This window comes from Colletes gigas, unplaced genomic scaffold, assembly GCF_013123115.1.
Source record: "Colletes gigas isolate AHSC1104 unplaced genomic scaffold, ASM1312311v1 Colletes_gigas_Sc00017, whole genome shotgun sequence".
In the NCBI taxonomy this organism is placed as follows: domain Eukaryota; kingdom Metazoa; phylum Arthropoda; class Insecta; order Hymenoptera; family Colletidae; genus Colletes; species Colletes gigas.
This window is the reverse complement of record NW_025106646.1, coordinates 324,361-337,748: the sequence shown is the minus strand read 5'-3', so window position 1 is coordinate 337,748 and position 13,388 is coordinate 324,361. Positions and strand designations below refer to the sequence as shown.

Here is a 13,388-nt window from a genome sequence, read left to right as displayed (position 1 = left end):
AATTATCTGAAGTGAGGATTAGCATGCTCTCGATAATTTTATCATGTAATTATTTTTGTGGAAATGTGGTTATATCTGGCAATTTCGCTTAATTTCACCATCGAGATCATTGAGATCCATCTTTGTTGTATCATCCTACCTTCTATAGGTCTTTATATCAAATGGTATACTTAATAGAATCTTCAAACATGTCAATATGAAAGAAGTCATTCTTTAAATCCATTAAACACAAATATTTCTTCCCTCTGTGAACATTTAATTGATCCTCTATTTTTGATATAGAATAGTCTCCTCTAGAAATAAGACAAAATATCTATTTATTTCAACTTGCGATGGTTTGATATTCGAATACTGGCAAGTTAATGAAAGTTGCAGAATGATTAAAAATTTTCAATTTCTATAAATTCAGAATAAGAGGATTCTGGAACACAATTTCTGTTGCATAAAGGAAAGAAAAAAATATTATATTATAGTTATTCTAACATTTTCTATAAACAATTTTTATCAACAAATATCATAAATTTACATTTTTATTTTTGCAGAAAGGAAACTGCTCGACATGTTCAGATAATAGAAATCTATTTAGACTGTTATAATATTTCGTACAGTAGAAAACAATTTTTCGCTATATACTAGCTGGTATTTTCTTAAGTTTGATCGAATATTCAAGCTACTTGATTTAGTAGTGGTAAATACTAGATTTAGTTTGAAAAAATGAGCTTCGTCTCGGGTTGAATTACGTATTTGAACATTTCAAAGACTCTGACTGTGAATTTGAAAAATATCTGATCGCTGAGGGGTTAATGCTTGGGTCGATGAAAATTAAAAACTCATGATCGGTGTGCTCGTAACGTACCAACTGCTTTAGAATGTCGTCGGGAACGTTTCTCGAGGAATTGCAAATAGCAAAGGCCGATGAGTGAGAAAAAATGAGGGGCGCTCTGCTGGCCCTTAAAGCGTCCCTCATGGTAGCCCTCGCTGTGTGACTAAGGTCTATCAGCATTCCGAGCCTATTCATTTCCTGGACCACCGCTTTCCCGAACGCCGTCAGACCGCCTTCTAAAACAAAAGGGGATACTTACTTTCTTCGTCCATATTCACCGCTGGAACGTTTACCGTTTCTCAGTACGGTAAAGTACGGGTTTCTTAACGATCTCGAACGTTCACAAAACAACAGTTTCGACAGTTATTTCGTCTCTGGTCTATGGTGGTTACAGAGCGAAATACCAAACGGTGCCACTTCAAATAGACCATACGAGTAACTTTTACGCTTGGAAAAGATAGAAAGAAACGTTTCTAACAGGGATAGTTCAAGCTCATTGATTTTTTTTAAATTTAAAATTTAATTTCAGTGCCATTTTTTATCCGAAATTTTTAGAAATATTTCATTTTACCCGAAGGCCATTTACGAAGAAATATATTTTATTTGAAAGAACAAAAATCGAATTGTTTGAAAAGAAGATGGAACAGTTGATTTGGATGTTGGAAAGAGTCTTTAATAGCAATAAGAACTCCTCTTCCTTTCGGAAAAAATATTATTATTCATCGATAGACAGTACTAAAATGTAGCCATATTTCATTTAGAATAATAATATCAAAACGACCTGTTGAGATTGTTATGTTAGTCCTAAATAAGTTTGGTACGCCTCTTATGTTTTGACAGTACACTAACGGGTTAACTATACGTTTTTTTGTTTTTTTGTGATGTAGATACAATTCGAGGAATTTCTAGTACGTATCGAATGGTCCTTATAGGATCGTTTAACCTCCTAAGTTCATCCCTCAGGTTATTCAAATATGACCGTTGTATAGGTGATTGGTTTTATCGAATCCTTATATTGGTCCATTGTATTTAAATCGGTTTCTTAGGATCGATATTGGCATATTAAGCGATACGATTGTTACGGATGGACGGGTGGTTATACTGAAATCACAGGAGCCAGGTTGGATGCATTCAATTAATTCTTTCACAGCGTCAACGTCCGGAGTCATATTGTCTTCCGGATGATTAAATAATATAAGGTCTCTGGGCCTACAATTTTTATCAGACGTTTCTTTAATAATATCCTCGACAGAGAAATGCTTAATTTAATTATAAATATGCCGTGAATGAATATGCAGGAGATTCGTACTGTAAATTTCTGTCGCGCTGTAATTTTATTCAATGTCAATTTATGCGTAAAAGAGTCCAACGTGTTTTGTTCATTGTGTAATTACAATTAGGAATTGGCAACTGGGGACAGCGAGACAATTTCATTAGGGAATAAGCAGTCTTGATGAACAGACGCAATTTCTGTTAAAAAATTTGCGTTCAGTGTGATTTAAATTCTTTATTCTTGTAATTACATTATTTCTTATTTGTTCCAAATATAACTCTCCCCGTTAATCCTACAAATATTTTTAACAAACAGTATGATCTGTACGTCAGAATAAAATATTTTTCTTCGTAATTCATGAATCCTGAACAATAGGAAATTAATTGTTTAAAGGGTAATCATATAATAAAATATAAAAAAAGTCACATCACGTTTATAACACATCATTAAATAATATCTAAAAGGCGAAAATGAATTATAAAAATTGTCTGACACCTTGAATACGAATCGTTAGGGTGAAAAAATAGTAATTTTATCGTCTCATGATACTCACCGTCCTCGTCGTCGTCCTCCACCGACGAACTTTTCGCCCATGGCGTGTTACAAGTGTGCGTGAGCGTGAGATACCGTACACCCAAGTGATACAGTGTCCTTAAAACGGCTAAACTACTTCCTAGGCTATGTCCACCCTCCACTCCGATCAGGGATGCTATTCTGCCCTTTTCGTGAGCCTCCAGGATTTCTGGAAATCAATTGTCACCAATTTACAAAAACAATCCTGTCAAGTATGTTTCAAGTCACTCATCTATCAGATATTTCTTTCAACTCCTCGAGAAATCCCTTAATAGAAATATGTATCTTTTCTCCCTATCTCCTTTTTTTAACAATTATTTCTACAGTCATTTGTTGTCTTAAAATTCATTTTCTTTATTTATGTTCACCAACTCTCTACATTTCAAATTAAAACATGTTATTGTACATTTTGTACTATTTTTACCGGTTTCAGTTTTACTTCATCCATCAAATGTTTTACACACAGAGAACTCGAACCGAATGTTCGCCGTGTCTATATTTTTAATCGACGTTTCGTAAACCGTTGTAGCTTCGCGAAACATCGTAACGCAGTTCTGAGAGCACGAAAATTCAGTTGCAGCATCGTTGTTTCGTTGAATCGAGAAGAATTACGGCCGACTATCGAACCGGATTGCGCGTTGCGGCGAGCAAGCAAAGTTTTGCGTTCCGTCGGAATTTACGAGCTGGTACTTAATGGGAGCTTTTCGTACGCGCTGTTCCGCGTACAAAAAAAAACAAGAAATAAAGAAAAGAACTCACCCCTCGAAGATACAGCGAACTGCATGTGTTGTGAGTACTTTTCTATGAGCCTCTTAATGAGGTCCACTTGCTCCAAAGTCAGCTGGACCGCGTTGAGATGCTGAGACTCGCAAGGCACGTAGGCAGCCCAAAACTGCGAACAAAGTACTTGCGATCATTCGTCGGTTAATTAAAAGATCACATGTCGAGCAAACAAACTTAAAAAGCGTGTTGATTTCTCTTTCTTTGTAATCATTAGATTGTGGATGTTTATGTATTATTTATGGTAAATTTTAATTCTCAAAACATAAGACATACTTAAATTAAGGTACGAATTATTATATTTAGGGGGTAAAACAACCCTCTACAGAGCTACCATTTCGTTAATTCTATAAATAAAAATATGAATTTGCATAAAGATTCACAGTTCAGTAATCATATGTAAAGGATCACCCCCTCCGTTAAATAAACGAATAACGAGAAATTTCGTTTCTGGTCATCATCGTATGTCTTACAGAAACGAGAATTCTCGTTACTGGTCCTCAATATGTAAATAGAGTCTGCTACGGAGGGGATACAAAAGTTGGATCCTCCGCAGGACCATGTAAAGGTGGAAACAGTCTTGAGGGGACCATCCTGAATACATTGAAATCGTTTGCACCCCCAATTTGTTTACGCTTTGTGACAATAGCTCGGGTTCCGTAAACTTCGCGAGAGCTACAACCTTCTGTGCACTCTAAAACTCGAGGCCATCTCTCGCCAATCCAATATTCGGTGCTCGAAACCCGTGGTTTCGGATCTCTGTCCCATTTCTTGGCTCAGCCGAGCGAATATCCCGGAAAGTCGTAATATCAGGAAAGATAACTGGGCAACAAGGTGACACAGAAAAAGTTCCTTTTCTTTATAAAGGCGATCGCGTAACAGGGCGGGTCGGCGCGCGCAATGAAACGACGCGCAGCGTCGCGACGATGTACAGGATCGAAACAGAAACGGCCCAATATTACGTTTCACAAACACGACCACGCTCGATACTTCTCCTCGCTTTCGACCGCAAGCTCGTTACCGGTTCCCCGGAGTTTCTTTTTCCCCTGTTTCTTTTCGCGTTGCGGATACCTCGCCATTTTCTTCCTGGCCGCGCGTTACACCCTTTCATTTCCCCCATTGTGCGTTTTCCCGGCATTGCGTCGCGCGGATCACCTCTTCCGACGACATCGACGCGATTCTTTAAGGAGGTATCCTGGCCCAGAAGTTTCAATAAACTGATCTTTTCATTTCACTTTTTCGAAATATATTACGGGATTTACAAAAATAAAAATGTTATGGGCATGCAACGTACGATGAACCTTTGTGTAGGGGTTCCATTCAAACACCTATTTCTTCAAGAATTATTGTATGTATTTTTATATGCAAAGAATTGTGTACATTTCTGAGGTACACATCAGAACCATGTGATATAAGAGTGTCATAATTTTGCTTTGTTTTTAATTCCAAATAAAAAATTGACGTTTAGATTAGAAAACTCCCATAATTATGTGTACAAGGAATGTTGTATATGATACAGTAAAAATGAGGTTCATTGCTCAGTGAAGTAACTAAACGAGGCATTAAGATCATAGAAATTGCCTTCTAAGTGGCTTTATTGCCACATTATTTTGAATACTATATTTAAACAATCCACGATCTGTCTATTAAATATATTTTATTTGTTCGTAATTGAAAGGATGCACTATATCGAATTACTACAAACATGGTTTGTGGTAGATGGTTTTCCAATTGAATGAGCCTGTTAACAATTTCAGGTGTTAAATTAAGAGATAAAAATTGATTAATAAATTGTTGTGAATGCCCCTGTTTTCAGTTCTGTACATTCTCTTCCCTCCGTACAGACAGTGCTATTGTACTCAAACTTTTGTAATGTGTCCGTTGAATTGCATACTTTTTGTCGAGGATCATGTTTCACGACATTTTTCAATCTACCTTATTATACTATAATATTGATTGGCTCGTTAAATACAGTCTGTATTTCCAATTAAATCGCCGGGAGATCGATGAGAATCACCAAACGATACTCACTGTGCTCGAATTTTGGTTCGTTACTGCAGTTTAATAAGATCGGTGTCCATTATTGCTGGTGAATTTATTACGCATTATTTCATCCCGTGGAACCCTGACAAATTTTATGATCGCGGTCTGCGTTTATGATTTACCGTGCCGCAAATATGGCATCACGTAGCATCTATAAATAATCGCCTGCATGAGAATTTGCTGTAACTTATAGCTGGCGATGTTACGCAGATCGTAACGGTACAACAAAGTGCATTTTCATTTGTAGAATAGGACGGGCCTTGTTGCATTGTTTTTACATTCCAGGTCTTTTTAAATTTACCTATTCGTGTTGCAATATTAGAAATTGTATCAAAAGAGACGGTGGATACATCTGTTTTTTTAATAGTAAATTCAAAAATTTGACAAATCTAGTCACTATCAGTAACGATTAACACTACCATAAGCTGCATATTAAAATAACGTTCTTAAAAACAAAACAAAAATAGCATCCGACGATTCAATTTCGAAACACAAAAAATAAACATTTAACATAAAACTAAAAGTGAATTAACGTTATTTACGATAATTTTAGAAAACAAATAAAATGAGCTACGGTTTATCCCAGTTTTTAGAATCTCCCTGTACGTAACAGTAAAAAAGTGGCTCACCCGCGAAACCGATATGAAAGATGAACGAAATTATCGAATTTTTCCCTTGTAGATTGAAAGCAAAGGGCGGTACGAGTTCCGTTCATTTCTCTGTTCGTTTCACAAAAACTCCGTTCTCTTTTTGCATTTAATTTGTACGCGTGGCTAGCATGGAAGTTCGGGAAGCTCTTTGTGCCAGTCACTTTCGAGAAATTGCGTACAGCCACAAAGATATTCCTAAATTCATAGTTGGCTAAATAAAAAGCTAAGTGAATTTCACGAGTGGCTAGCTTTGCCCGGCAGTTCTATTATTTTGTTCTTTACTTTACGTTTTATGTAATTTTTCAACTTTCGCGTGAAATATGCGCGAACGTGCCATGAAAATATTTCTCCTTTAATTTTCCTTAACCCGCCGGTTACATAAGCGTGCGAGCACGTCCATGGATAAAAATACATGTATACACTTACGTGTGCGCGAGTGTGTATATATACACCATGCTCGAAGAATAAGTGGAAGGTTTAAAACGAGACAAGGAAAGTATACTTCAACGGTTGGTAAACTTTGATGACGAATCTATTAATACGACAGTCGATTATTCGACTTAACAGATAATTCAGATCAAAATGAGACAAAAATCATGAATGACGATATTCCGGTATAGTACGCAAACTTTACATGCGTACAGTTCCGAAACTACTCATGTTTTCTGCATAATTAGAAGTGAGAAAGCTTCCTCTTTGAAATGGGTTTTTGTTTATGTCGATACGACTTTTCGTTTTGGAAATATCGTAATTTATGTAAAGGGGTAATTTTTTTAATTCGATTGTCACTGTCTCCGTCTAACGAGTCGGACCTCTCTCTCTCGCGCGTGATCGAGTGAAAGTTCATTGACCTCGAGAAGTAAACAAACGCTTCGAACCCTTATATCTCCGGAACTAAATAAGTTATCAGCTTGTACGACCACTCATTTTAAAGGGCATTTCATCCTCTATTCGATAGACATAACAACTATTATAATTTATGCTGTCTTCTACGTTTATTTCGAAATTTAGTTATTAAATAATTTCCAGTTAGGTTTTATTTAATATAAAAAATAAAGAATTTACTTACGTTTTACGTAACTTCAACTTTACGAATTATTATCAATTAAACTGATCAAGAAATCACAATATAGAAAATTTAAAAAGCAATGTTTATTCGTTGTATTACAAAACTCGACACGAACTTATGGGACGATCTAATAATAAAGAAAGATTATGGGGATGCTTGAGGACCTCTATTAACTGAACTGTACTGTCTCTAAATCGGTTTGGATAAACGAGTTTCCACTGTAAAAAATACATTTTTTAGCCCTCCTAATGATATAAACATATTTCAACGTAAGTTCCAGTTTTCTATCAGGTTTCTATAAAAGCATTTGCATGAACATCCAAAGTTTAATAACAACGGATACAAAGTTATAATTACCTGACCGCCGACCATGCCTTGACGAAGTCTGACCAAGTCGGTCTGACTCCACGCGCTCTTGCTCCAAGGCGCGACCTGTCGTAGATCCTTGTCGAAGTCGAACTCAGCCAGCTGATTGTGGACGAAGTTTCTAATGTTCCAGGGTAAGTCATTGTGCCCGTCGATCAAAGGCACCTCGGAAAGAACCTGACGCACGGTTTCCAACCTTTCCCTCGGCGACGTCAGTTGTGCTGTCTCGCCATCGGCTGGTCGTGGCCCAACTTTGCCAACCCAGCTTCCAATTGACAGTATGATCACGCTTGCTATCCAGACACCACTCTGACCGCCACACTGAAACATAATTTCATCATTCACGGTTAGTTGGCAATCACCGATGAATGTTGGCGATCAGGATGAGCATGAAGGCAAGCATGTGAGAAAGTACTCGTTAAACAAGATAATAAAATCCTTACAAACAATTTTCTACTTGCAAGAGAATCGATGGATTTATCTTGCTATTTTCTCTGTCAACGTTTACAAAAGATTTTTCATGTCTTCTGTGATTTTCACATACGTTTCAAACAGCTTGATATTTACTCGTCTGTGTTAATTAATAATTAAGAGGATTTAAATCGGGGGATCGTGTAGGTCATGGAAGTAGTTCGCCTTGTCCAATCCATGTTTCACCAAAATTCCGATTTAAATGTAAAATGTTATGTCAAACGAGTCGTGTATTTCGATAAAAAACAGAAAGTTATATTGCTGAACGGATTCATCGTCGCATTTCATATCTGAAAATGTAATCCATTCATTACAGCTTATCGAAGCTTACGTTACGCCGAGATTACGTTACCGTCTTGTTCGGCTAAAACTTAACTTCGTCTAGAAATCCAGTTACCCAAAATCTTGTTCAACTACGAACAATATCAAGTCAAAACTAGTTTAATCAGTTGGTTAAGTGTGCCACGTCGCTCATAAATTGTGTCGCAAGGAGAATGATTGTCAAAGACGTAATTGTGCACAGAGAAAATTAATTGTTTATGTATTATTAAGGCACTCTACTGATCTTCCTGTCCTGTCTAATTATTGTTTCCTTAAGTCATTCATTTTCGACACGTTTTTTAAATAACTCTGCCAAAGAAATTATTCTTTTATCGAATAGTCTACTTCGAGGTCTCCAAACGCGAACAATTTTTTGCATTTTAATTCCTTATATATTGTTAAGCTAACAATTATTTTTTTTCATGTTTCAGAGTATTAGTTGTGTTTGTGGGCACTTCGCGAAGCAAGAAGTTCGTAAATCAACAAAAATATTCGGAATTTTGTCCGGTACTGTATTTAAATTGAGCTCGTGTAATTTTTATAAATTCACAGAAATGTATTTAGAAAGTGCTATAATCCGTTTCAGGTTAATCCCTGGACGTCGTCTCCATTCTCGGCTGGTGCTATTCCAAAAGGGAGCGGCAAGGGTGGACGAGCAGCCGAAGCTTTGATGCTCCCGTCCAGAAATAATTTACTGTTTCGTCCTGTGAGTTGCAAATGTTGCTGGCACACGGCGACTGTCATCGCGAGGCCGGAGGGACTGAATAGTTTATGACCGCCGTCAAAAGAGCACAGTGAAATCCTTTCGAGGCACGGTTGTTCTGCAAAGGCGTTCAGTTTTCAAAGGGCGTCGAAATTCAGCGGCGCAAACGAAGTCGTTTTATTTCCGTTCTGATTATTTCCACATCTTCGCGTTCGCTCTTTCTAAAACGCGTCTCTAGTTAGTTCTAGTCGAACGCATTCTTGCCCGTTGAATGAGATTACGTCATCGATGACGATTCGTCGGAGGAACGATGGATCGTTTCCAAAAGGGTGATTGATCGGTGGACAGTTTAATTAAAACAAAAAAAATCGGCTGTCGAACTCGTTCCGCGCGGAAGACAAACTTCTCTTCTAATGCAACTTTCGGGGAAATCTGACGAATCAAACGGCAATTTAAACGTGACTCGAGAGATTACGAGTACCTTTCATACGTGAACGCGCATTAACGGATTCTTTCACCCAAGCTACTGCGTGAAATAATCAAAAGAAACGTGTGCTTCTGGAATCTCTGGTATTTGGAAATGTACCGTTTTAAAATAATGTACGATCATGGATTGAGCTGATCACTGTTTTCAGGAAACATTCAGTTCCCTTTTTATATATTTTTCTAAGAACTGTTATGAGGCAATTGGACTGTCATGTCGTTCAGTTGTATTTACTGTCTGACTAAACAAGGATCCATACTACTAAATTCACCGTACTGCAGTAACATCGTCGTGTCTGATCCAACACGCGATTTTCTACTTCCCTCGAGTGGAAGCGCGGTACCACGAATTTCCTGACTTCTGATAGGAATATCCGTGCAATACAAATTTTATTTTATCCTGTTTACGAGGCTCGAGGCGACGTTCCCACCTATTCTGATTCATTCGAGACTCGGCAGCGATAATTTTTATTTAATTCGATCGATTCTTCCTGTGGAAGTTTCGCTATGAACAGTTTTCGCGTGAAATTTTTACGATAAAGATTCAATAATTAGATAAAATGTTCATCCTCGACGTGGATTCGATAAAGTGTAGCTGGAAGAAGCTTTTTTGTAAGAAACCAAACCGTGGAAAATTCTAAATCAGGATGAAAGTTCGTTGGATATTTTCTAGAGAAGCTTCTAAAGTTATGATTTTGTTTCAAAATTTTATTTCCTGTAAATAGTTTACAGAACGCGTTCCTTAAAATGCATCTCTTTGAAAAATCATTGAAATTGTGATAAGTGTAACGTTCTATTTAAAATTATTTCGAATCTGTTACATGTTGTAAAGTAACTTTACATCTACTACAATGTTATAGACCATACCATGAAGAACTACTAATTTTTAGGGCTCATTGATACGGCAAGGGTCTAGCACTATCCCAAACCCTACCCTAAGGGTCTGAGTTTGGGATGTACCCGAGGATTTACCCCACGATAAAAAAAAACTTTTAAAGTCGGGAGCTCCATGTTATATGCGGTTACCCTACGTGTGATATCCACTGCAACAGTTTGCCCCGTAAACACAGAAACATACTGAAAACTGTCCAACGCTGACGAAGGTTCGTGGTTTAGTACATTGTATAGGCGTCATGCTTGTAGAATTAATCTCTCGTACAATTAAGCGGCTGGAAAGTCAATATTGCTGGCAGCTGGGACCTGACAAAGATCAGCAATAAGGCTCAATGTGGACAATATTAAATTCACTAACTCTAGATTCATGGAACACGATGGAACTAATTCCAAATCTTTTGGAATTCCTGGAATTTCCACGAAATATTTTAAACAACTCTATTTTTACCCTTGATAGTTTCTTTCTTATGAAATCAACATCAAAACACAACAAAATTGACAGATAAAACATTTTCACATTGACTGTTCAGATGTGGGTAAATAATTAAATTTGTAAATGTTTTACAAATAATGTTATCGATAAAATGATATCCAATATGGAACACTTAGGATACTTGGAACAGAAATTCATAAAGCTTCATTTTTAGGTGGATGGACACATGTGATACCACTTAAGGGTTGAATGAAAAACGATCAAGTTCCAAGGAGCTGTACAAATTCGACATTTCTCTTAAAGTAGTCTACTGATGCTGATACTTGATGCGATTCAAGCTTTAATACAAGCAATCTACTCGTATTCACGACCTTCGTCTTTCCAATATCATGCTTCACACAATTGTGGTTGCTTGTATCATGATTCATGAGTTTGTGATTACATGTATCACATTTTATTAGTCTCGACTCAACCATTTTATGTTTCACGACTTTAACACTGTCTATATAATACTTTTTCACTGTTCTTAGTATCGAGTCTCACGATCCTAATGTAGTGGATATCATATCCCATATGTTTGGAGTCGCTTGGATCAGATTTCACGACCCTGGAGAGCAGCTTATGTAAGGTATCACGAAATTGTGTCACTTACATTATCATATTTCATCAGCCCATGTCCGCGAATATAAGTTTCCGTTGGTGTTACCCGTATCAGGTTTCACGATTGTAGTGTTTCCAGTATCGGGTTTCTCGATCCTGTTATCGTTCTGAATCTACTGTATTCGATTTCACGACTCCGATATCTTTCGTATTTAGTTTCACGAGTCGGGAGTCGCCTCTATCAGATTTCAAGACGTTAGTGCCACTATATTACGTATATTACAAAGTTTCACGATTGTCATCACGCATGTATCGCCTACATGAACGTTTCGCGAGTTCTATGCCTCATATATCGTGTTTCACGGGCCCACGTTTCCGAAAGCTTCCATCGGAATTGCAAATTTTCCACATTCCCCTCTATAAAAATGCCAACGAAATTTTAACCTCGTGTTCCCTAGATCGAATTTCGATAGAAACTCATCTTTCGATCCGCTAGAACTGAAACCATCGTCGAGCCTCAAAATTGCCACGTAGCCGTATATGAAACATAAATAGAATTTAATCAAAGTTCTCGAATGGGATCGACGAATTTCCAAAATGAATTCCAGCCTCGAACAAGCTCCAGTGTTGATCTGGTTTCCGATTAACTACCCTTCCCTCTTTGGTAGAAAAATTTCAATATTCGGCCGACTACGACTACGATAAATTTTCCACCTTTCAAACGGTTCTACAAGTCTCAATTATTCGAACTTTTATTAAAAATTGTATAATGTAAAAACGGAAAAACTTTGTTTTGGCCGAATAAGAAGCACTTCTAATTGTAAGTGTTTTTGACGCATTGAAATGGAGTCAGTCGACGTGGAGTCGGCGACAAACGCTATCAGCGAGGTTTCTCGCGAATTGGCCAGCATCCAAACGTCGACCGTAATAAAAGATCGTATTAAAAGTACGCATTCGAAGAAAGTCTATAGCGGCGGTAACGAGAGATCTATCGATCTCCGAGTAGATCGATGCCTCGTATCAGCATTACGGCGCAGCCACAATGGGGTAGTTACAACCGAGTCTAAGTCGACGAAGACTATTTCTCACCGCTGGCAATTTAGATTTCGATCGTTTCTTCGGGCCCACTTATATCGTTACTTCGAATAAACGCCGGGATTTAATGCGTTTACCCCGAATTTATCACTCCGCTGTTTGGGACAGCTGCTACGAAATCCACGGGAAGGGCGAGAACGTCGTCGCCTGGCCAGAGAGAGATATATATTTCTGGCCGCGGGGATGGATTTTTGTTTTACCCTCTAAGCTCGCTTTATGCCGGCATGTACGCGGTAGAAACGTCGCATACGTTTGGAATTTTGATCAGCCGCCGGTTTTACGCGCACCTTTTACATATTTCACGATTCCTGCGGGAACGCGACGGAATCGTTTGTTGCCCAAAGGTTTCGCAGCTACGTCACCGTACCACATAAAATTAATTTTCAGTCGCCGTCTGTTTTCAAACATAAATAAAACATACGTAAACGCTTTTTCAAACAGGGAACGCTACAAATAAACGTGCTTCTGTTTGCTTCGAATCACGATCTCGAACTGATTTGAAACTTTGCACGTAAGCATGCAAGTACCGCTAACGTTTGATGACAGTTCGTGTTTTCCTCGGTTTCCTGAAAAATAGCTGATCGCGGGAGTTCGGGTGAAAATTTTGTGGACTTTGTCTTCGGATTGTAAGTCTCGGAAAATGGTGAAAACGACCGTGCAGATTTCACCGCGTTGCTTACAGTCAACTCCGAACAATCGTAAATTTCACTGATAAAGGGAAGCGCTCGCGAACTGCTGGAGCACGATCCTGTTCGATGTTTTCGTTCCTCTTTTTGTTTATACCGTGTTGTTTTTAGATTTGCTTATGAAA

At 37.9% G+C, this 13,388-nt stretch overlaps 1 protein-coding gene across 1 annotated transcript in view; it reads right to left on the bottom strand.

The window, feature by feature from the left end:
- LOC122400384 (dipeptidase 1-like) overlaps nucleotides 1–13,388 on the bottom strand; it is a 174,964-nt gene that overhangs the window by 2,639 nt on the left and 158,937 nt on the right. The window contains 5 exon segments of the mRNA XM_043401828.1: nucleotides 857–1,063; nucleotides 1,066–1,103; nucleotides 2,680–2,838; nucleotides 3,429–3,561; nucleotides 7,569–7,898. Of these exon segments, the coding sequence (XP_043257763.1) occupies nucleotides 857–1,063; nucleotides 1,066–1,103; nucleotides 2,680–2,838; nucleotides 3,429–3,561; nucleotides 7,569–7,898 (867 nt within the window).